We start from the raw sequence: 23,479 nt of genomic DNA, 5'->3' as shown, positions 1-23,479 counted from the left end.
CATTAAATACAATTTTATATTCTTTGTCATTTAAAACGATAACATTAGCATTTATGCAGGTTAAAACCCTCCAATGGCTTCCCGCTTTACTTGGAATAAATCTAGACTCTCTCCTCATCATGACCTAGAAGCCCTCCCTCATCCTGTCCTGCCGCCTGCCTCTCCAACTGCACCTCACCGCACTCTGCCCTCACTTACTGAGCTCCAACTTACCAGGCTCATTTCTGCCTCAGGACATTTATACTTGCTGTGCCCTCTGCCAGTAATACTTTAACCCAAGGTATTCATATGGAAGTTTCCTCCTAAACACTGGGGTCACAGCTCCATTGTGACCCTCTCAAGGAGACCTTCATATTACTCAGGTCTTTCTAAATAACAATTCTGAAACTATCGTACTGATTTACTTATTATCTGTCTTTATCCCATTAGAAGATAATCTCCATGAAAACAGAGACTTATTCACAACTTTAATTCTAATGCCTAGAGCAGTATCTAGCCAATGGTAAGTGCTGTATAAATATTTGTTGAATTAATTATCTTACAACTTTTATAAATGTTACATATTTAAATTCCTACTGGACATGCCCCTGTAGATGTGCCACAGAGTCCTCACACTTATTGAGACCTGAGCGCATCCTCACATCCCCTTAACCAGGCCCACCTCTTGTGGTTGCTATACCAGTAGTTCTGATACCACCACAACCACCCCAGCAACCACGTCAGAAATCTGAGATTTCTCCCTCTCTCTAACACCCCACATCAAATCACTCCCCAAATCCCACTGATTTAACCATGCCTGATGGCTTGTGTTCCTGCCCAAGCCATTCTCCACTCTGGGACTCGCCTGTTGTCCTCTCTGCTGGGGGGCCCATTCTCTTACTTCTCATCTGCTCCACTGGGGTTGATCCTTGAAGGGTCAGCCTGCAGGGGGTGGTGGGAGGTCTTCCAGGAAAGCTTCCTGAGCCCTGCCCACTCCCAACGTCCAGGGTTGGGTTTCAGGCCACTCTTTGATAGTTCCATGTCACCCTACAATTCACTGCTTCATAGTTATCAATTTATGATTATTTATGTACTGGTTCCTAGCCCCACCACACTAGACTGTGAGCTCCTTGAGAGCAGGTTATATGACTTACTCATCTATGGGGCCCAAGAGCCTAATGGTGCCCGGCATGTGATATGTACTCCATAAAAGGAAGGTGGTGATTTAAGGGTAAGGGCTTTGGAGTCGGCAAACAGACCATGTGGACTTGATAAGATATTCAGTCTCTCTGGCTCTTAGTTTCCTTGGCTATCAAACAGGCATTACAGGGAGGCTGTGAGTAGTCAATGAAACGAGGTAGATGCCAGTATAGTACCTTGATAGGTGAGCACCATATTATGGGAGGAAGAATGGAGGGAGGGAGGAGCATGCAAGGATCCAAGCTTCAGATGATCTATTTAATGGATAGATAAAAGGTACATTTCCCACTAATTATATTTTGTATGAAGATACCATTCTTTATTGAAAGAACTAACTATAGGCATTTATTTCTATAATAAACTACTATATTCACAAGAACAATAGAAAATTAGAATAAGATTTAAAGAAAAATGAATACCTTGATATAATCAAGCATTTTCCTCATGAATACTTAATTGTGTTCACTCTGATTCTGGTTTTGTCTCAGGCTTTACCAAAATGTCTTAACCTGAGTCATTCACCTTAGAAACCACCTTTCCCAGTTATGGGCATTGGCTTAGCAGAGTTTAGGCTTCAGGGGCTTTCATAGAAATTAAAGCCACAGGCAGTATTTCTTCCACAACAGGTTTCTTCCCCTTGCAAGAGATCTCCGATTACTCAAATAGTTATCCTAGTAAATGCCCCACTTCTTATAGTCCTCAGATCCCCTTAGAAAATGTATAAGGCCCCCCTCTCTGGTGACTGGGACGGGCTGAGAGGGGAACACGAGCCCAGATCAGTACCCATGCGACCCTGTGCCTGTTTCTCCCTTTGCAGGTGTGCCCAGGCCTTCTCCCACCTCTGCCCCAGCCCCTGCCCCTACAGACACATGGGCTGACCTGATACCTGAAGAGGGTGCGAGGGGATGATTCTCTTGGAGTCTCTGGGCTGGCACTCTGGTTTTGGATGACTCAAATTGTTTATGTAAACAAGGGTCCCACAAAAAATATTTGTCCTGGGGTTCCCCATACTCCTAGGGGCAACCATACCACTTTTACTTCCAAAATTTCTGTTCCCCATCTCCAACGTTCTGAATAAGAGAGAACAGCCATGCTCCTAGAAATTGCCACTAGTCTGCTTAGAACCCTATACGTGTGTTTTCACAGATAAGCAAGAAAACGGGGGACAAGAGTTCATTTTTCCAACTTCACTGTTTTCCTATTTAAGGAAAGCTTCTCCTTGCTCCCTTCTTTGTGGGAGCAATTTATCAGCGTGACCAACCATTTTATACAGAGTGAAAATACTCCAGCTACAAATTACAATCTACAAACAGTTTGGGGAACACAAAATCTATGACTTATAGAGTAACACATTCAAATAAACCTGAATAAGGTTCTTAAACAGCTACAGAGGGGCTTTTTGCTCTGAGACCATTGGCCTAGGGGAAAGGGGCAGCCTTGCTGAAAGGACAGGAAATACCTAATCCCACCGTTTCCCCAGTAGCAGTTAAAGATCAAGCCCCCGCACCACAGGCACCCTGCAGGAGTTCTGTTCTGCACAACTTCTGAAAAGAGCTGAATGGATGGAAGAGAGATGTAAATCTCTCTATTTCAAAATTGTTTTCTGGGAATCTGCTTTTACAGAGTTCCCAGAGTGCCCAGCAGGAGAATGAGCCACAGCCTCAACCGTGTTGCGGGCAGAGTCACATCTCCTGCCATAATCCCATCTCCGAGGAAAGGTGGAGAAACCAACTCTTGGACTTTGACATCCTGCTGCCACTTCTGTTTCAACTGACAGTCATCACTGTTTGTTTCTCTTCATCCCCCTTAAAATCAGCAAGTCACCTGCCCTCACTGCTGGCACTCTACCCCCTTCTCTTTCTTTGGGATGCCATGCCATCTCCCTGCTCTCTCCCTCTCTTCTCTCTCTCTCTCTCTCTCTCCCCTTCTCTCCCTCTCCTCTAACATGATAAAATAAACATTTTTACTTTCATATATCCTAATCTCTGCATGAGAAATCTTTCTGCACCCACACCATGAGCACCTACTAAGCTTTCCACCCTAACACGAGGCCCTAGCTCCTTGTTCAAATAACAAGGTGAGCTAACTCCCTCTTTGGAGACGTGTATCCCCTTCTGCTGTGTGTTGCAGAGGAAAGCTATATAATGGCCTTTTTTATTGGTTGTAAAAAAAGTTTGTCATTTAAAGAAAACACATTGCGGAACAACTATGGGGCGGGGGTGGGGGGCGGCGCTCAGCCTCGGCACATCTGTTACCGATTTGCGTAATTAGCAGAAACCCACCAGCAGCGCCCAGGAGGAACGCCGAGCCTGAGCGCCCGCCCCACCCTGGGTTTTCCACGGAGCACATCTGGAAGGCGAGGGGGAGAGGAGCCAGGTGGAGACGGGATCACAGGTAACCAAACCCATGAAGTCATCAAAGCCTAGAGATTAGTCGCACTCTTTCACGTCACTTTCCAAACCTTTCACTGTGAGTTTTCTTATATTGTTTGACAGAACTAAAGTTTTTCCAGCCTTGACAAGATAATTGCTTCCATATCACAGCAGAATTAAAAAAAAAAAAATACACAGCTCTATATCTCACTGACAATGATAAATTGTCATCAGATAATATCATCACACAAGTACACAGTGCCAGTAGTTGTGTCGTTTCAAGCGTGAATTTTCTAAGTAGGGCCTCAACCACTTGTTTTTTGGCTCTATCCCTGGTAGGGAACAGCTCAACTTTATGAAAAATCCTGAGGAGACAGGATGTTTTTAAAATAAGTTACAGGTATAAATAATGAACACAAATCCATGGTGAACTCCATAAAAATCATGCAGGTTTCAGTAATAGATTGGGATAAGACGTGTCCTTAAAAAGGATTCATGATTCAGTTTAGTGATTTAATCTCCTTTTCCAAACCCCTCTGGTCCAGAAATTTGGTTGGAAATCTTATTAGGACAGATTATATTTATTAATAACTTCTCTCCTAGTGGCAGTTCAGTTGAAGTGTTTGCCAGAAGAAGGAGGCCTCAAGCTTCCAGATGATTCTAGAAAACAGTTCTCCTAGGGATAGACCTTCCCTTCCTACGGGTCTAAGCAGTGGGAGACACCCCCAAGACATTAGATCTGTCTCCTCCGCATAGTCATAGCAGGCTGTTTCTGGAAGTTTCTCCTTTAGATTCCAAAAGAAGCAAACATTTGCTGATCAGGGGTTGAGGGAAGACAGTTTAAAAATGAAATAAAAGGACCTAGCCATTAGCTATTCCAAGTTTATGACAAATCGACGGCCACTTATCAAGCAGAGTAGGCTGAGCACTGGAGAGGACTCAGCAGCCTTGGGTTCCAGTCCCAGCCATGCCCGCCGCTAGTCCTCAGCCCTTGGGGCGCTCAGGCTCCTGCCCTGTAAAATAGGGGACTGGGCTCGGTATCTCTGTAATTCCCTGCCAGAGCAAAGATTCTAGGTTTTGACAAGATATGTACTTTTTGTTCTTTGTCCTGTTTCTCCCAGGAAAGTCTACTCTGCAAAGTAAACAGAAGGAATCTGGCCCCTCCCAGGCAGATTCTGCCTCCATGTGTCCCACACCAGTCATGACAGAGGCGAGGTACTGAAGTTGGCCAGAGGAAATTCCCTAAACCAAGCACAACCCAGCCTGCACCCCCTCACCACCCACCCGAGAGGCCCTGCGTGCCACCGTCCCACAGGCCGTGAATGTTGCCCCCCACCCCGACCCACGGGGCCCTCTTGGAGCCTCACATAGCACAGCTGGATGAGCCTGCACATCTGCCCCAGCCCACCTACCGGGATGGAATCTACGGGAGCTATCTTCAGAGAACAACAGCCTGGAAAAAATTCACCAGGACCTGAAGACAGGCCAACGTAGTAAAGAAATAGCACATGTCGGTTCATTAAGTAATTAAACTGGTGTTTTTGAAAGTCAACATCGTGTCTGAAAAAAACACAATCTGTTTACATTTGGTCAGATGTTTTCAGCTGCAGAATGGATTATTTCAAAGCAGTCTGTTGAGAGGTGCAGGGAAGAATATTTAGGTGCTCATGAGTCGTGCTGGGATTTGACAAGGTTGGCCCCAAGACATGGCTCATCCATGACAAATTTACTTCAAAAACACTCTTGGTAGAGAAATACCAGAAAGGTGACTATAAAGCTATTCCACATTAGTTTCACATTTACAAAAGTAAAATCGTTCCCGCACCGTAAGTTCTCTGAGGGCAGGGTCTGCTTCCCCCACCCCCTCCCCATTCACTCTGGTGTCCCTGGAGGCCATCAGAGCACCGGGCCCTAAATTGGCACTCAGTTTATTGGTGTTAAATGACTGAGCATTCAAAGACTATCGGTCCTTTGTTGGAGAATGCATGTGAGTCTCACTTTTGCCAGGATTGGACAGAGAAAATGACTGAAGATTAGGCCTACCCAGGAATGACCTCTAAAGAGATGCCTGCTGTTACTGCATCTGCCCGACCCTGGAGATTTTACTGCTGGCTCCATTTCACCGTGGAGCTTTCAATTCCCTTGAAGCAATTTAGGAGAGCAATGGCAGGGGTAGGAAAACCTCAGACGGCCGACTTTACTTCAAAGACTAGAAGTGAGCAGCTGTCTAGTGGGCTTTAGGGGCTAAGAAAGCCTCATCACCCAACACATGGCTTTGGAGGCCAAAACCAGCAAAATTATCTTGATGGGGTGGGGGAGGGGAGGGAGCATGACTGTGAAAATAGCCCCCATTCAAAAATTCTCATTCTCTGTAGAACAGTGTTCTCCCAAATATATTGTTTTCTTTTCACTTGCCTCATTTACGGCATATTTTGTTTAGAACAACAGGGCTAAGAAGAAAAGCCAAAACATTTTTCAGTTTAAACCTGTTGCTAATCAGGCCCTTCCAGTGAAAAACAGGGAATGGAAAAGATACACAGATCCCTGCCAATCCCAATTCCACACCCGAGTCGACCTCGTAGCCAGTTTTCAGACCACTAACACGCCAGGCCACTCACACGTGGCGTGGGCCGAGAAACACCGGAGCCTCCATCCTGATAGTGGTGAAACACCTGTTCTAAAACAGGCTTCTTGCTCTACACAGTACTGCTTAGTAAGATCCCCCTTCAATGCCATTTAGTTTTTAAAAGGTATTTCTGAATGAGTTGGTGTTAAACAGAATTTTAGAAATTAAAAGGAGATTTAAGCTAACTGCAAGTCAGTTGGAAAGTCTATAAGGAGAGGGATTTCCTCCTTTTACGCTACAGTCTCACACCTTCACACCAACAGCCCCTGAATCGCTGCAGTTAGCTAGACTTTCAGGCCTTCAGACCTCCACTTAATTTTGAAAATATTCATTTACTCACTTGCAGATTAACTGAGCCCCCGAAGTCATCCCAGGTCCTCACACATTTCTCCTTTCCCCCTGCTCTCATATTATCTTTAATTATAATATTTCTATTAGGCTTATTTATGTATTTCTTTATTTCCTAATGAGATGACTAGTTCCAGGTGGGTAAGGACTTGTCCTATTCATTATTTTGTCTTCTATTCCCAAGATGGCAAGAAAACATTCCTACTAGCAATTTGATGATGTCATGTGACTCATAGATAGGGAGGAAGGAATTATTAAATTAAAAACAATAACATCACAAATATCCAAAAATCGGAATAGTTAAATAATTTATAATAAATCTTATTTCAGAATGTCATTAAGGAAAATAACATTTTTGAAGAATGTAAATCAAGAGGGGTTTCTCAAAATGTGTACAAAGGTACAAAGGACAAAGGACAATAAGTACAAAGGACAGAATTATGCTAAGAACACTGTCCCCATAGGAATTAGGCTATTTATGTTTCTCACTTTCAAGACTTCTATTTTCTTAGTTTCTAGTCCAAGAGACACTGAAAACTCTAGTTCATTGCACAATCTTCATTTTGAATCACGGCAGTCCTCATTGACCAACTGTGTTCTTTCCTACGCTGGTGAATTGGGCTAGACAGGTGGTTCTCAAGCCTCAGCGTGCCTGGGAATCACCTGCAGGATTGTTAAGGCTCAGCTCACTGGGCCCCAGACCCAGCATTTCTGATTTAGTGGGTCTGAGGTAGAGGCTAAGAATTTGCATCTCTAACAAGTTCCCTGGAGTTGCTGATGTTGCAGATCGGGGATCATACTTTGAGAACCTCTGGGCTGGAAAGTCTAGAAGAATAGCCCAAGTTCTGCTTCTTTGAACCCGGAGCCCAGAGTGACATCCAAGCTTCTGACTTTTTGCTTTGTTAACACTGGACCCTATTCATCTTCTGCAAGGCAGAGGGGCCAGTTAAGCAAACAGCTGATCGCCTTAAATTGAATTTTTCCAAAGCGTTTAAAATCCTCTCAGCCCTCTGCCAAGCCACCGTCCCTGAGGTGTATTATACCTATGTATACTAAGATAGGGCCAGGAGGAAAAAGGATGTCTGTTTCAGGGTAGAGGGTTGCTTTTAGCCAGTCTATTATGATCTTATCTAGCTTAACCATTCGCTCCTGGAGGAAAGGAAGTGCATCTAAACCATCTGTACATCTATAATGAAATCTTGAATGGTACCTGGCGTAGAGAAGGCATGGTAGTCATTTTGTGTTGTTGGGTGTTTCTAAAGCCCTTTCTCCAGTCTGAGGCAAGTGCCTCAAGGAGAGTCATTCCCACCTGCCCGCAGTCATTCTCACACAGTTGCCACTTACTCTACCTGCCCCAAGGGCCATCCCTGCAGGCTGTAGGTCTGGTCTGTGTAAATGTGTGCAGCCTGGCCAATACTGTGGCAAAGGAGCTCAGAGTCTTAAAATCTAAATGTGGTTATGACATTGACTCCAGAGTGCTGATTTTATTCAGATGTATTAATATTAATATGATATGATAGTTGGGCCACAAGTGATACATGTCTTAATTATTTTTTATCACTTCATTCTAGGAAAGACATAAAGAGGATTTCCCAGGTTTTTGCCTGGCTCTTGGCTGATTTATATAGGGCAGGGCATATCCTCTTTAAGCAGAGGAGCAAACACCACATAAGACCAGTTGGGCTTCTGAGTGGGAGTCCTGGACTGCTAGGTATTTTGCCCCAGTTTATATGATGATCTGATCAAATTGGGACCCAAGCTTATACTGGAGAGGGTCCTTTGGTGTCACTATTTAAGGCTTTCATTCATTTAATAAGCATTCACTAGGTCCTTGCTATGTGTCAGGCTGAGATGCCTCCTGGGACTTAAATCCTGGGTTAGGGAAGGGATATCTGAGAGATGTGTTCTTGGTAGGCATAGGAAAGTGTGATCTCACAAATTTTTTATTAACTATTCATGTTGTGGGGGATTTAAGGTTCTATTTCCAGGCTTGTCAGAGAAGTAGACAGGCTTGTCAAGAGGGTAGCAAGTGGTAATTGATTGTCATCTGATGGAGAGGAGAGTGCAGCCAGTCGGTGACAGTACCCACATAATGGCATCAATACTGTGGTGTCAGCTTCTTTGTAGCATCATGATATTGTTGACAGCAATGAGTAGGGATTAAAAACAAATTGTAACTATAGCTAACACTTAAATAGCACTTCCTATGTTTCGGGCATTGTTTAAATGTTTTACCTGTATTAGCTCAATACTTACAATAACCATATGAAATAAGTTTTATAATCATGGTCTATATCAGCTTTGGAAAAAATGATTTAAAAATTTTTAATTGTGGGAAAAACTACACAATATAAAATTTACGAACTTAACTATTTTTAAGTGCACTGTTCAATAGTGTTAAGTATATATCCACTGAATGACAACTCCCCATTTCTACCCCCACTCCCCGCACCCCGGTTCCTGGAAACCCTCATCCTACTTTCTATTTCTATGAGTTTTGCTACTTCAGATACCTCATATAAGTGGAATCATATAGTATTTGTCCTTCTGTGACTGGCTTATTTCACTTAGCATAATGTCCTCAAGGTTCATCCATGCCATAGCATGTGACACGATTTCCCTTCTTTTTAAGGCTGAATAACATTCTGTTGTATGTATATACAACATTTTGTTTATCCATTCATCCATCAGTGAACATTTGGGTTGCTGTCACCTCTTGGTCTACATCAGCTTTTTGCTTGATATTTTCCAAACAATAATATTTGGGAATTCCACTCTTCAATAAATTATATTTTCTCCTGTGCCCACCTCCCTATCTTCTCTCCCAAGGCTTGAAAATTCACAATTCACGTTAGTCTATTAAAAGCTCTGACAAGTCCACATGCAAAGAAACGCTACCATATTTAACTGATTCCAAGATGCATATGTATTTTTTCATATTTGATAGAAATTGAGATGTGTTTTTATAATCAAAAGTATATCATGATAGCCCTTGGTCTGGATGGAAGTCACTTTTTCCAAGAAAACATTTGTGTGGCTTCTGCCAGTCCCCTCTGGGCACTGCCAACCTAAGATCCCTTTCTCTTGTCAAGGATTTTTTTGAATTCAGATTGCAAATTCCAGTGAATACCAGCTTGTAGTTCAAGTTTTCAGGGGCGATATTTTGTCTTTCCCTTTGGTTGGTGCAAGGCTAACATGGGCAAGTTTCCTTCGTGCGGTCCCTTTCTGCACGAAGATATATTTCTCCCTTACTGTCACACCGAGGATTTGGCCCTTTGTTGCTTTAGCTTTATGGGAATATTAGGTTCCCAATTTGGTCTAATCTTGGCATCAATAATGGTGTTTCTTACAATCAGTAGTATTTTAGAGTCAATGAGATTTGGTATTATTACTTAAACTCATTTGGCTTGGAGCTATGTTTTTTCCCACTTTGGGAAATTCTGGAATAGATGTTTCTACAGTAACAATTTCAAAGCCTGACACTGCCTTGCTATTTATCCTAGTTCCAATGTTGCAAAAGCAGCAATAAGTACAAAGGACAGAATTATGCTAAGAACACTGTCCCCATAGGAATTAGACTATTTATGTTTCTCACTTTCAGAACTTCTATTTTCTTAGTTTCTAGTCCAAGAGACAAAATAGCCCTGTTTTATATCCCAAAGTAGGGGTTTACATTTAAACTCCTGCAAAGTCTTCTCTACTATCCCAAATTTTTCCAGATTAATAAAAATATTTGTATGTGAATATGTCTCAACTTTTATACAACTGAGACCATATTCTTTTGTATCTTTCTTATTAAAAAAAATACAACTTATCACATTTTGAGAAACCCCCCTTGATTTACAAAGACGAGGAAGAAAGGAACACAGAAAAGAAACATGCTAAGTTAAATCACACAGTTCAGAACCCTAATCAGAGACAGGTGCTGTGACTTGCAGCTGGGTTCAACCATCAGATACTCATGTCTTTGGAGCAATTATTGTTCTCCCTTGCTGTTCTCTTTTAAAATGTAAATACTGGTAAAAGGATTAAAAATATAGTTGCTTAACATTTGACTCTAACCAATTTTATCAGATTCCAAAAGCAAAGCAGAAAATAATCTAAATGTAGAGGTTAGAAGTCATTGAGCATTAGTTTCAACTTCACAGTTCTAGCAAAGACAACTTGGCGGTAAACTTTCCCACGCAAGCTTGATGCGTCTGTAAATACAAGTCATTAACTACTCTTCTGTGTCCTAAGAGGTTTAAATGAGGGTTACGCTATCCCTTCATAATTGTGTTACTCTTCAGCCTTAAACCTTTGAAATATGAAAATCAGATCTCCTAGAAACACCCCTGAGCAGATAGTCTTGCTTTGATCTTATGTGGAGGGTAAGTCACCAGACTGGGAAGGCACAAGCCACATTCCTGTGCCTGTCTTTGTTGGACAAAGGTGGAATTATGAGCAGATAACTATCCCCACCCCCATGCCTGCTCTGAAGTAGCACTGAGATAACTTCTGAGTAGCTCAAATCAAGACTCTGCTTTACTTCAATTGTCATGAGAGTACCAACAAGGGCAAAAATATCAACACAGTCTGCTTTTAGTTCTTGGCGTGTTACCCTAAAAACAGAAAATTAGGAAGGGGTACAGGTGTGCCTCATTTTAGGGGAAAATGTTCAAGACACATTTTCATTACAAAAAGGATTCACTAATCTCCCTCAGCAGTTTTTTTCTTTTCTTTTCTTTTCTTTTTTTTTTTTTTTTTTTAAAGCCAGGGTCTCTTTGCAGTGGCATCATCATAGCTCACTGCAACCTCAAACTCCAGGGCTTCAGGGAGCCTCCTGCCTCAGCCTCCCCAGTAGCTGGGACTGTAGGTGCACACCACCATACCTGGCTAATTTTTCTATTTTTTTGGTGGAGACAGAGTCTCGCTATGTTGCTCAGGCTGGTCTCGAACTCCTGGCCTTAAGCAATTGTCCCACCTCTGCCAAAGTGCTAGAATTACATGTGTGAGACATCATGCCCTCCCTTAGCACATTTAAGAGAATATAAAGTGCCAAGATTTAATTCATACTCAATCTATTTGAAATAAAATAATTGAAAAAATTAGCTTCATGAGTATCATTAAATCCAAAGTCTCAAATTGATTAAACCCAAAAGGAGGGAAGAGTAACTGAAGAAATCTCTATAAGAGTTATGGTTACCATTTCATTCTCAAGGAAAATCTTTTTCTTTTGTTGTTGTTGCTCAAAATATTAATGCCATATCTACACTGAAGTTTTTAGTAAAAATTTTTTGTTCAGTTTTTTGTATGTTTAAATGCTATAGGTTTTACATTTCGCAGTTGATACCTAGAGTCAAAACTTTTCTGATATCCAAGATGTAGGGTTAAATAACTGTCCTACAAAATGGATATTAATAGATATAAAAATAGAATCCTAATTTATGAATTTGCTAATTTTTCTTCCTTGCTCCATATTATCTACAGATCAATTTTTAGCTGATGCATTGCTGTCAAAATAGCTTTCATGTCAGAGTATCAATTATTTCTCCCTGATTTAAAACACATTTACTCTCAGACCAGATACACTGTGTGTTGGGTAAGTGACCATTTTCCCAGTAATTTCTTTCTTCCTCAACATTTCTTGTTAGTGTTTCTCAGATTTCTGTTCTGAATTAAAACTCTACATCAAGCTTACCTGTCATCACACCAAAACATTTCAATAAAAACTAAAAAAATACACAGGAAGAAGTATTCATTGGTTACTATGTAAATAAGAAAAGACATAACTTAAATTCGAGCTGAATATGTACTCTTCTTGGGTTCAAAGCTCAAGCCAACTATCAATTATATAATTGCAATACTGTCACTATATCAGACATGTAAAAATGCTCTCTATTTATTAGTAAAGAGCTGTGAAGAAGAGTCATTTGTAATTCAGGGCATCTTATAAAAGAAAGAAATATGTTTTTTACCAACCTGGGCTGAGAAACCACAGAAGAAACCAAACCAGAAATGCACAAGTGTAAATGCAAAATTCTTATAGAAGAAATAGCACAAGAATTTGCACATTCGGAAATAGGACCACCTTCCATGAACAAGGAGAAGCCTTTGGAGATATCTAAACTGTGCAAATGAATAGTCACTGGCTAAGACTGCTTGCAGACCTTCCTGGCCGCTGATGCCAACGCCAATGTGAGCACCTACAAAGGAAAAGAGGAACACTTTCATTCCCAAAACAAGGACACAAGCTCTTTGGAGAACCTGTCATTCTGCTTTTATGTCATTTATAGAAAATTTACAGTCATTCCAATCATAATTTTTCACATGTATTGTCTCATGAAACACTCATGATAGTTAGGTATATATCCTAGTTTTACAAAAGAGAAAATCAGGCTCAGAAAAGTTCAGTAAATTACACAAGGTTTTACAACTTAAGTGGCCGATTTGGGGTTAAAGTCACGTGACAAATAAGGATTTGTTGTTCTTTCCTCTATGCTATAGCTATTTACGTCCCCAAACAGTATAAGGTGACCCATGCCCTTTTCTATCCTAAAAATACACAAATGATTTGATTAAAGACAAAGAGATCTTGTTATGAATGCTAATAAGGGTGGAAGCATTGGACCCAGAAAGTATCATCCATTTTAGAATTACTGGTAAAATTAAATTTTAATGCAATCCAGAGATTACACATTGCCAAATGCTGACACTGAGGATTCCGTGTATGCAGCATGCCCCAGTGAACGAGTATCTTCTTACTTTTAATCATGCTGACGTCATTGGCTCCATCACCAATGGCCAAAGTGACAGCATTTCTGTGCTTCTTCACCAGCTCTACTACCTGGGCTTTCTGGAGTGGGGTGACTCTGCAGCAAATCACCGTCTTACACATGCAGGCGAGTTCTAGGAGATCATTCTTGACATCACTCTCTAGTGCATGGGCCTGTATTAATATAGAAAAAAAATCCAGAAAAGAACAGGAAACAACCGATGAGAGTCGTAATTTGAGAAGCAAATGTCTTGTTTCTCAACTGATTTCTTTTCTCAAGCACTTCATTCACCTGAAGTCATTGTTGATTCAGGGTTACACAAGCAACAAAAACTAAAGCAATGGGTATTGAACTCCCATTAAGTGCCGAGAAATTTTAAAATTAAAAGAAAAGACACTGCCCTTTGTGGGTCCTCCTTGACACTTTATCGTGCTGCACTGGAGAGGGAGAGTTAAATGCTGGAAAAGTTCTAGAAACCACAAAAATTAGTGAAAGCAAAAGACAGAACCTATCAACCGTCTCACCAAGTTTAGAATGAACTACAAATGACGGTGATTTGTTTGTTCTAAGTGAGGGGTTTTTTGTTTCCTTTGCATTGCTGTTTTGTACAGTTAGTGTTTGTTGTTGTGGCTGTGCGGGCAAGATGAAAAGCAGATGATCTGGAGATTAGCCCTGAAAGAGCATAGGGATTGAAGCCAAGAGAGGCCTGTGCAACAGGGTAGAATGCAACCTGTGTCTCAGACAGGCTTCTCCAACTCCTTCTACCCTTGAGGCTATCCAAATACCTAAGCACCTTTAGATATGCCAAGAAATTAGTGAAAAAGAGAGTATAGTCCCTTCTCATTAACTGTGCAAATGTTTTCTAGCAAATGTTTCACTGTACATTCTTTGGTAAACACATTAACAGGAAACAGGAATCCACTTAAACTTTGAGTCATCAGTGTCTTTGAGTAAACCTTTTGCAAGACATTCATAGCCCATCACACTCTGTCTGGCCCCTACATTCCTTTTCACCTTTAAGTCTACACTTTACTCCTATCATGCCAAATTGCTTGTTTCCCATGATTTCATAGGTTCTTTCTGGCCTCTGTGCCTTTGTACTTGTTGTCACCTCTACTTGAAAACATCACTTCCTCTAAGAAGTCTTCTCAGATTTTCCCACAACCAACTAAATGTGTCTCCTTCTATGCTCTCAAAGCATTGTGTTCATTCCTCTTCAACAGTATTTATCACACTACTCTGTGATTATCTCACCCAGCAGACAGCAATCCCTAACACAAGGACCATGTTATATTCAGATCCTGATCCTCAGACTCTAGCATTGTGACCTGGGCATTCATAATAAATGCTAATGATATGAATGGATGGATAGGTAAATGAACATCAAAACATAACTTTGGTGTAGAAAATTCTCATGTCCAAGCCTATAATTCCTAGGGGAAATTGTGAGTTAGCATTCTCAAATACCACCTTTTCTGAAAGAGAAAGCATGTAACTGACTCTCTTGCCCAGAATGGTCCCCTTTTCATTTTTCTTTTCTTTTCTTTCTTTCTTACTTTTTTTTTTTTTTTTTTTATCAACAAGTGAAAAACTAGGCTCAGACTCTGAGGGGAAAAGAAAGGTGCCTGATTACATTCTGCAAAGCATCAAGATTTGAACAAATTGGAATCATGATTTAAAAACAAAAACAAAGAAAGCTTCTGACCATACTAGCAAAAACATGGTCAATTCTCCTTAAATGAAAAATGACATTTCATGGTTTCATAAGCTTCGGGCTTTGAAGCTGAAGGGGTTCTTGAAGAGCATCTATCTTAGCTCCTTCTCTCAACACATTTAGAGACAGAGAGAGAAGAGTATAAACTATCCCCTGAGTACTCTAACTCCACCACACATTGGCTTCTTTGAGCCTGAGAGGAAGTCAAAGCACAACTCACTAGGGACCCTTTCCATATTGTGGCCCCTGGGCAATTCAGCTTGGAGGCCACCAGCACCAAGCCCCAGCCAACAGGCTTATAATTTTCAGTTGCTGTTCATCTGTGCAAGGGAGAAGTTCGTGTCATGTGGACAAACTTTCAGCTGAGCTTGGCCTGCAACTGAGCTCTGTAACTTTCCATGGTGTAGAAGGCAACACATCATTACGTCTGGAGTCCAGCTGGATAATGCTCTAAGCACTAAGAGCTAACAGACAGCTGATCACAAGGGGGAAAACACGATATCTCATATCCAACTCCTTTTGTCCTCTAAGAAATTGTCTACAAGAAGATACATTTATTTTCCAAACTCCAAAGTGAAAAATGATCATCAAAGACAGAGAAAGATGTGAGATTAGCTGTTTGTGCATGTAAGTGATATTTTCACTGGATTGCAATTGGAGCTTTTGTATTCCAAATTAGAAACTCAGAAGAGCATTTTGATACTTGTTCAAGATTTGGAACCTGAACTACATTAAAAGTACAATGCAAGTTTATTCTATTACGACAAGAACCAGATTTCCTAATCAAAGCAAATTGTTTGGCAGTCCCATAAAATGCTGCTATTTACAAAAACCACCAGGGGTATCTTAATGGCAATAATTTGGTATAGTAATTATATGAAGGTCAGGTTGTGCTCTGCAAATCACAAACATTAGCAACAGCAATAATTACAATACATCCTTCCAGTTGCATTATTTTAATTAAATAACAGTGAGATGTGACACTCCCCTTTAGAAAAGCACTTATATAATACTGCTAAGTGGTATACGGTCATTTAGATAAGACTGATATTCTGAAAATTCAGTATTTCTTCGGAGCCCTCCCTTCACTGTGGTGGTTCTAACAATAATATATGAAATATATATTAGAAGTTCCCCTTTGCAAACAGGAAACCATTGCATATGCCCTGTGTCTAATAGTGTCATTTGTTTGGAAAACACAACAGAAGGTCTCATTATGATAGCACAGAAGAGATGATTACTGGGTGAAGAAAAGAAAGGACAAAAGCCTTAAGCAAACTCACCAAACTGTGGCCATTTATGATTAAGGCATAATCTCCTGTGACTGTTTCTTCTACAACCGAGTCCAGCTCCAGCTGCTGCTTTTTTTCACAAACTGCATGGCCATTGGAAAAACTTCTATTTTGTCCAAACAAAATTTCCTTTGCTTTCCTTAAAAGAGAGAGGGGGGAAAAGCAAATCATAACAAACTATACAGAGCATACCTATTAACTCTAACAAGAGACTGCCCTAGAGGTAAATTCATTTCGTCACTGTTCAGACAGACTATGGCATAAGATCCAGTTTCAGTAAGCAAGCTGGATAATTCTTTGTGATGGGAATACCATAACAAATTTCCAAAGTCCAGGATGTAGGAGGGTAAACATAATGAAAACAGAATCATCTTAAACGTTTCAAATTACCTAAAACCTAAACCACCATCTTGAGTTGGGTTTGAACTAGGGGATAGTTGACAGATTTGGTACGTAAGGTTGTCTGAGCTTCAAGGACTTAAGAACCACAATCTGCCATGCAATATTTTTAAATAATGGAAAGTGAAAGACTAAAGACAACTGATGAAATCTTCCAGGAATTCCAGGGCATCTATATATAAAATAAATTCAACAATTTGAGGTCCCATGTGATATGATCTAGCTTAAAACAGTCCTCTGAGAAACACGATTTTAAAAATTTTGACAATAAAAACAAATGATGGTATTTACTGAATTGGCATAGTCATTATGATAGACTATTTTAAGCAAAAATTGTACTCAACACATCAAACAATAGAATCAATCTTCTGGGAAAGCAACTACAGACACCAAAGTGTAGAGGGTCAGTCCAAATGGAAACCCCCTCCAAATGTGCTAGATCTAATTAGCAGTAGCCGTAAAACAACCTTGCCCATATCCCACACATCTCTGCCGTTCAAGGGGAAGATCGTATGGTGACAGAGCACCCTTAGAAGTGGCATTTTACTGTTCTCTTCAAAATGGAGAGATGATGTCTTTAATGGAAGGGAAATTTCCTCTCCAAGAATGCTTGGGTAACAGGCTTTGAAGTAACACTGGGCAAGCTGACATGACTGCAGAAGCCTCAACCACAAGCAGAGAACTACCCGCATGGGTTACGACTTGCATTTACAAGAGCCCAGGAGAAAATGCGGAGGAAGCGACAGACAAGAAAGTGAATGTTTTGGCTTATGGCAAAATGAAATGGTCCCCTAAAGGCTCGTCCTGTGTAGAAAACATCTATTAAAATGGTTTTATGCTGAGGCTCCTCTGAAAGGAGAGCATGCCCGCTGTACCAAAACAACCATTTTAGCCCTCTGCTTTCTAATTATTTGAAAATGTAACACTAGTTGTTTACATACTAAGTTAAAAAACAAGAAGAAAAAGCACCTTATCCTCTGGCTCAACATCCCCTTCTGCTGTCCAGGACCGAAATCACATCCTGCATTTATTTAATAGGAACCCAGAGGTCACATGGCTCCAAGGATGATATCATACGTTTAGCAATCAGTTTGCAGAATCAAAGTAAAAGATTTATAAAGTCGGAGTGCTACGTGTGAAATTTAGGGCGTTGCAGTGGGGAGAGGGAGGCAAAGCAGACATGAAAAATCATTTTTATAAGCGGGGGGATCAGTCTTTTCCATCAGATAACCATGTCAGGGAATCCTCCCCACAGTCATGAAAATTTACAGTTTCATATAATGAAGAAAGCAAGGGGGACAAGTTCCTTTAAAATGGACATTTCTCGGACAATGTTGCAGAGCTCATAAATTGGGTCTTGAGAAAGCACCACAGGGAAAACATCTCCCAAGGTTTCCTTTTCAGTAAAGTTCTCACTCGCTGTATAAATGACTCAATCTCTGTTTTTCCCCCAGAGAATGAAAACATTCCAAAGAAGGGTGAAGTTCATGAAAGTATTGGCTGAAATTCTATTTACTTAGGATTTTTTTCCCCCTAAACTGTCTTCCTAACATCTCACATGAACCCTTTTCCAGGCAGAAAAGGGACAGTTTTTCTGCCTCTGCTGAGATTCCCACTGCATTCTCTCTGCTCCGGCCAACGTCTCCTCGCCAGACTGGGCTCTCACGTTTTCAGACCTTTGCCCATGCTCTAGAGCTGTCATTTCTTTTTCTTCCTGGAACATAGCTCTTCAAACACCAGCTGGTTCTCACAAAAACAATTTATTAGGAGGAGGAAAAAGCTGCACATGAGTCCCTTCGATGACTGTGAACTATACATTTTTGCAGGCATAACACATCATGCTTAACCACAGACTACGAATAACAAATGCTAAAACAAAAGCGTGCCTGTTTTCTCCAGGCTGTGTAATGAAGGCAGTTCATTACAATGTTGGCATGCAGAAATGCATTGCTAGTTGAGGCAACTGTGGCATTCACAGCCCCATGCCACCACAAGCACAGCAAAGAACAGTTAGGCCCGCGCTGGCTTGCATGCAACCTACAAAGAAGAAAAGAGAGGGTGGGAAAAAGAGTCGTTCAGTCAGTCCTCTTAGGGCACTCTATATTCAGACATTGAAAGGATCTGTTAGGAGATGGACGGAAACCACAACATCATGTTTAAAAGAAGACAATTTGGACTTTGATACAAAAGCTAGAGCTTTGGGCTTAGAACCTGAAGACCTGGGTTTAGGCGCAAGGTTGACATCTCATATGCCCACAGTTGAGTTACCTGACCTCTAGCCACTTGGTTAGTCAGTGATAGAGCCGGGGCTAGAACACAGGTCTTCAAATTCCTAGTTCTTGGTCTACCACACCAAACTGATCAACACACAGAGTCAGCCACAGGCTGCCTCTAGGCTGGACTAAGACATAATGCCAGAGGGACGGTTAAGGGACAGCACTACCCTATCAACAGTAGAGAAAGGGAGATAGTACCTGAAATTGTGATTTCAAGCCCTAGTTCCATTCCTAACCATTTAAGAGACCTTTAAGACATTCAACCCCTGAACTAGTTTCATTATTAGAAATTAGGAAAATGTGACCAGTTAATCAGTTTGACTAGTGCTTCAACCTGTCAAAATAGATATCAGCTATGAAAACTTGAACAGCTCACCTGCATGTAATAGAAGATCTTCAAGATTACTTAAGTGCTAAATTTTATGATTTATGAGAAAAATTTAATCTACTAAAACATTTTGCCTGGGTGACTAGAAGTTAGGAATTAGGACCAAGATGCATTTTTTTTTTTTTTTTTTGTCCTGCACAGTGTTGTAAAGAATCCCTGATTTTATGGCCATCACGATGTTTCCCTTCACCAAAGGCCCCACCACTCCCTGATGTCTTAGAGATGGCCCAGATCATGTGACTGGCCCTGAGCTATTTGCATCTGAGAACCTGTTCACTCAAACAAATAACTTTTCACCAAGTAGGTGTTCAAAAACTACCAATGCATATTTTATTGATTAAAGAGGAAACAGCAATTCCTAGGTATATCACTGGGCTATTTCTCGGAACCAGTGGAGTGACTTCATGGTTTAGAGGACATGAATGTTTCTAACAATAAAACATGTCATTAATGCTACCAAAATGAAATATGAAATGAGTTCTCTTGTCAGACCAAGCAAAATTACATTCTTAGTCTGTTTTCCTCTGGGCAGAAGAGATATGTATCAGTGAATGTAATCAATGCAGTAATCTCCTCAGTGAAATGTAATCAATGCAGTAATCTCCTCAGAAACCATAGCAGGGTTTAATTGTGGCTTTCTGGGCATGCACGCAATACGAAAGCAGGTATGGCAGCTAAATTAACCCAGGATTCAAAGTGTCCAACATGGTTTCATGACACTAGGTTTGAAATAAGCCATCTGCATGATATGCATGAAAATTACATGTCCATGTTTATATAATAATCTAAACACATTTGATAGATTTAAATACAAGCATTTAGGTTATTTCCTTCCAATAGCTACTATCACTCAGGTCCTATCTTTTGATGCACATTTTTTTCCATGAACTCCCACTGAACTCAAGAGCATAAGAAAATGGAATGGTACAAATTTATGATTTCAATATTTCATCCCCAAAGTTATGAATTTAGAAGTAAGTGGTAGAGATTAGGAGAACAGAGAGCACCATCAAGCAATAACTTTTCTTGAATGCTCTTTTTCCACCCAATCCTAATATTAAGGAAATGTATCCTATAAACATATTGATTCCACTCGCAGAATTTTCTATCATACATTGCCTCTATCTTAGACTTTAAGAATGGAGTTACCTCCAAGTCAAGGTTGAAATAAAGATTATCTGCCAGTCAGTTGAGCAAGGTGGCTCCAAGGGTTTTGAAATATTGAGTCCAGCTGGAAATTATTTTTTTCCTTCTGAATATTTTTTCTTCCCATTAAAAAATGAAGATAATTTTTCAGCTTTTTTCCTAGTTGTAAAAGCATTACATGAACACTACTACAACTTCAGATAATACAAAGAGCCATAAAGAAGAAAGTAAACATGATCCATAATTCTATCACCCAGAGAGGGAAGCACTGTACATGTTCCAAAGAGCTTGGTAGGTAGGGAGGTGGTGTTTTATACATATATGCACATATATACTTTTTTTCAGAAAGAAGGGGATCATACGATGCATGATGTTTTGTAATCTCATTTTTCACTTAAAAATATCATGGACATTTTCCAATGTCAATAAATATATAATTGTTTTTAATGACTGCATAATATTCCATTGCATGTATATATCATAATATTTAACAAAAATCCCTCATGGCTGGGTATTTGAACTATTTATAATTTCTATTATTATAATTACTGCAGCAGTAAATATTTCCTTATGTACAAATTCATACATTTGTTCACTTATTTACTTAAAGGAAATTTTTAGAAGTAAAAATCATTGAGTCAAAAGTATACATATATGTAATTTTGAAATATATTGCTAATTTGCCCTCTGAAGAGTTTCCATCAATTTAAACTCCCCAAAACAGTATGTAAATAATTCATATTTCTTCAGATTCCTTCCACATAATGATCATTATGTCATCTATTTAGTCAACCAAATTTAGCCAGATAAAATCTTGAGATACTAGCTCACTCAACCACCCTGCTACAACCACCACCTGGACCACAGGTGACCCCTCTCTATTTACTTAGAAATGTGCCTTGTCTCAGGGGGATCTGACAGAGCCAAATACAGAGAGGGGAAAAGAAGAATCAAATTCTTGCTTTTTGAGCATCAAAATAGGCTCTTGAAACTCATAGCAGTGTCATCATTCTGAATTCTAGCCATCCAGAATTTCACTAATTGGGCTTTTTGAAAAGAAAGAAAAAAGTTTCTTCATGTCTCAAAAAACTAATCCTTAAAGGAATTGAGGCATAAAATGTTGCCAAAAGGAGCAGAGTAGAAAGAAACTACCTATTCTCCATCTCCCATCCAGCCTAGGGAAGAGGGGCTTTGAAGAGGAGCTTAGCCACTGGTGAGTGATCCCGACCCGCAGCTGGACTGGCAGTGGCTGGAAGAACACTGTGGGTCTTGGAATCCTCGGGTATCTCAGGGATCTGAGTATGGAATAGTTGCCACTTTCCACAGAGGTTCAGTGACATGGAGGAAAGCAGAGTAAAGGGATGTCAGGAACTGAAGTGGCTGCATGAGAACACACGTCTTCTCGGACACAGAGAGGTGAGGAAGAGCAGCCACACTTTCCATGTTTCCCAGTAGAGTGTGGAAGTCAGCAGAGAGGAAAGCCAACAGCCCAAAGACAGCAGAGACCAGACGGGGATGCAGACGTGGGAAGCGCTTGATGCCAGCAGGGTAGACGCTGATGAGCAGTGACAGGTGAGGCAACTGTGCATCTCTGAAGACTTCAGCTAAATTTAACCACAAGTGCCTAGTTTAATTGTTCTGTCATCAGGCAGAAAAGAGTTCAAGCTCAGTTTTAGAAAATGTAATGAGTTTCCGTCCTTGCACGCCTGAGTGTATTTTGGGCTGTGAAAGTCAGACAAGCTAGCCATGACAAAGTCTCCTTTTACTTCTCTTCACGTCCAATCAGATTCCAAGCCCTATTCATTCTACCTCCAAAAAACTGTCAGTTTCATCCCACTTTTTCTTCCCCCACTGTCCCAGGCTCTCTGCCCTTATTGGGGAAATATTAATAAAAGTAGTCCTTGTTCATGGGAAGATTGGGATCAATGGCTGAAGGGACAAAGGTAGGGAAAGGGAGGAAGTAGAGAGGGAATGAGGAAGGCCAGCAGGAAGCTCATGGAACAGTCATAAGCGTTAAGTTTTTCTCTGATTTCATCCTTCAAATAAAACAATCTACACGGTAGATATTTGGATCCCCATTTTACAAATGGAGAAACCGAGCAGAGAGAGGTTACATATGTCAAAATTCTCCCAGCCAGCCAGTGAGCCTGAAGCTGAGATTCTAACTCAAATCCAGCGGATGGGAAATCCATGCTCTTTTTCTAACGTCTGCTGTCACCTAGAAATTTATTTTGACTGTAGTTGCTAATCTGGTATCTGATCATTCACTTGAGTAAAGCAGTGAGATGCCTCAACAACTATATTTTGTAGATTAATTATTTAAAGGAAGTAAGAAAACATCAAAGGTGCACTTGGGGAAATACATGGCAAGTGATCAGGTGCACAGGCTGTGGGGCCAAGCTGCCTGGATTCAAATGCAGCTGAACCAGGGACTAGTTCAGGCAGATTACATACCCTCTACGTACTTCAGCTTCCTAGTCTGGAGTGGGACCGGGACTGCCTGCCACTGGGTGGCTCGAGAATGAGGTGAGGTAATACATGTATACTGCTTATAGTACTGTTCCAGGCACCATCTCAAAACATTTAGCAATAGGCTCATTAAAATCTAAATCTGCTTGCATCTATATTCTTTCAGCAACAGTCAAATTCCCCAAAATCCAAAAGGTCATTTAAAGAAAAAATTTTCTAAAAATAAAACATTTTCATTGATTATTAAACAAATTATTAATATTTTCCCAATAGACTCTATAGAGTCTATCATTAAAATTATATAAATAATCATTAAATGATATCAGCAATAATTAATTAGATTTCTCAATTTTTATTTGGCAAAGACACATACAGTCTCCGGTCATAAGCTCTCACCAGCATGATATAGCAGTTTCTACTCTGATAAGACAGAGAAGTTGGGAGGTTTGTTTTACAAATACTATCAATTGGTGATGTTGCTGTTTAAGACTTCCGTTCTTTTCAAGGTTCGGGAA

At 40.5% G+C, this 23,479-nt stretch overlaps 1 protein-coding gene across 1 annotated transcript in view; it reads right to left on the bottom strand.

The window, feature by feature from the left end:
* ATP8B4 (ATPase phospholipid transporting 8B4 (putative)) overlaps positions 1-23,479 on the bottom strand; it is a 230,142-nt gene that overhangs the window by 26,427 nt on the left and 180,236 nt on the right. The window contains exons 24-26 of the mRNA XM_069492140.1: positions 16,278-16,425; positions 13,270-13,453; positions 12,487-12,710 (exon numbers count right to left, since the gene is read on the bottom strand). Of these exons, the coding sequence (XP_069348241.1) occupies positions 12,487-12,710; positions 13,270-13,453; positions 16,278-16,425 (556 nt within the window). The remainder of the gene's footprint in view (positions 1-12,486; positions 12,711-13,269; positions 13,454-16,277; positions 16,426-23,479) is intronic.

Source organism: Eulemur rufifrons, chromosome 2 (genome assembly GCF_041146395.1).
Source record: "Eulemur rufifrons isolate Redbay chromosome 2, OSU_ERuf_1, whole genome shotgun sequence".
In the NCBI taxonomy this organism is placed as follows: domain Eukaryota; kingdom Metazoa; phylum Chordata; class Mammalia; order Primates; family Lemuridae; genus Eulemur; species Eulemur rufifrons.
This window is presented reverse-complemented; position numbering and strand designations above follow the sequence as displayed.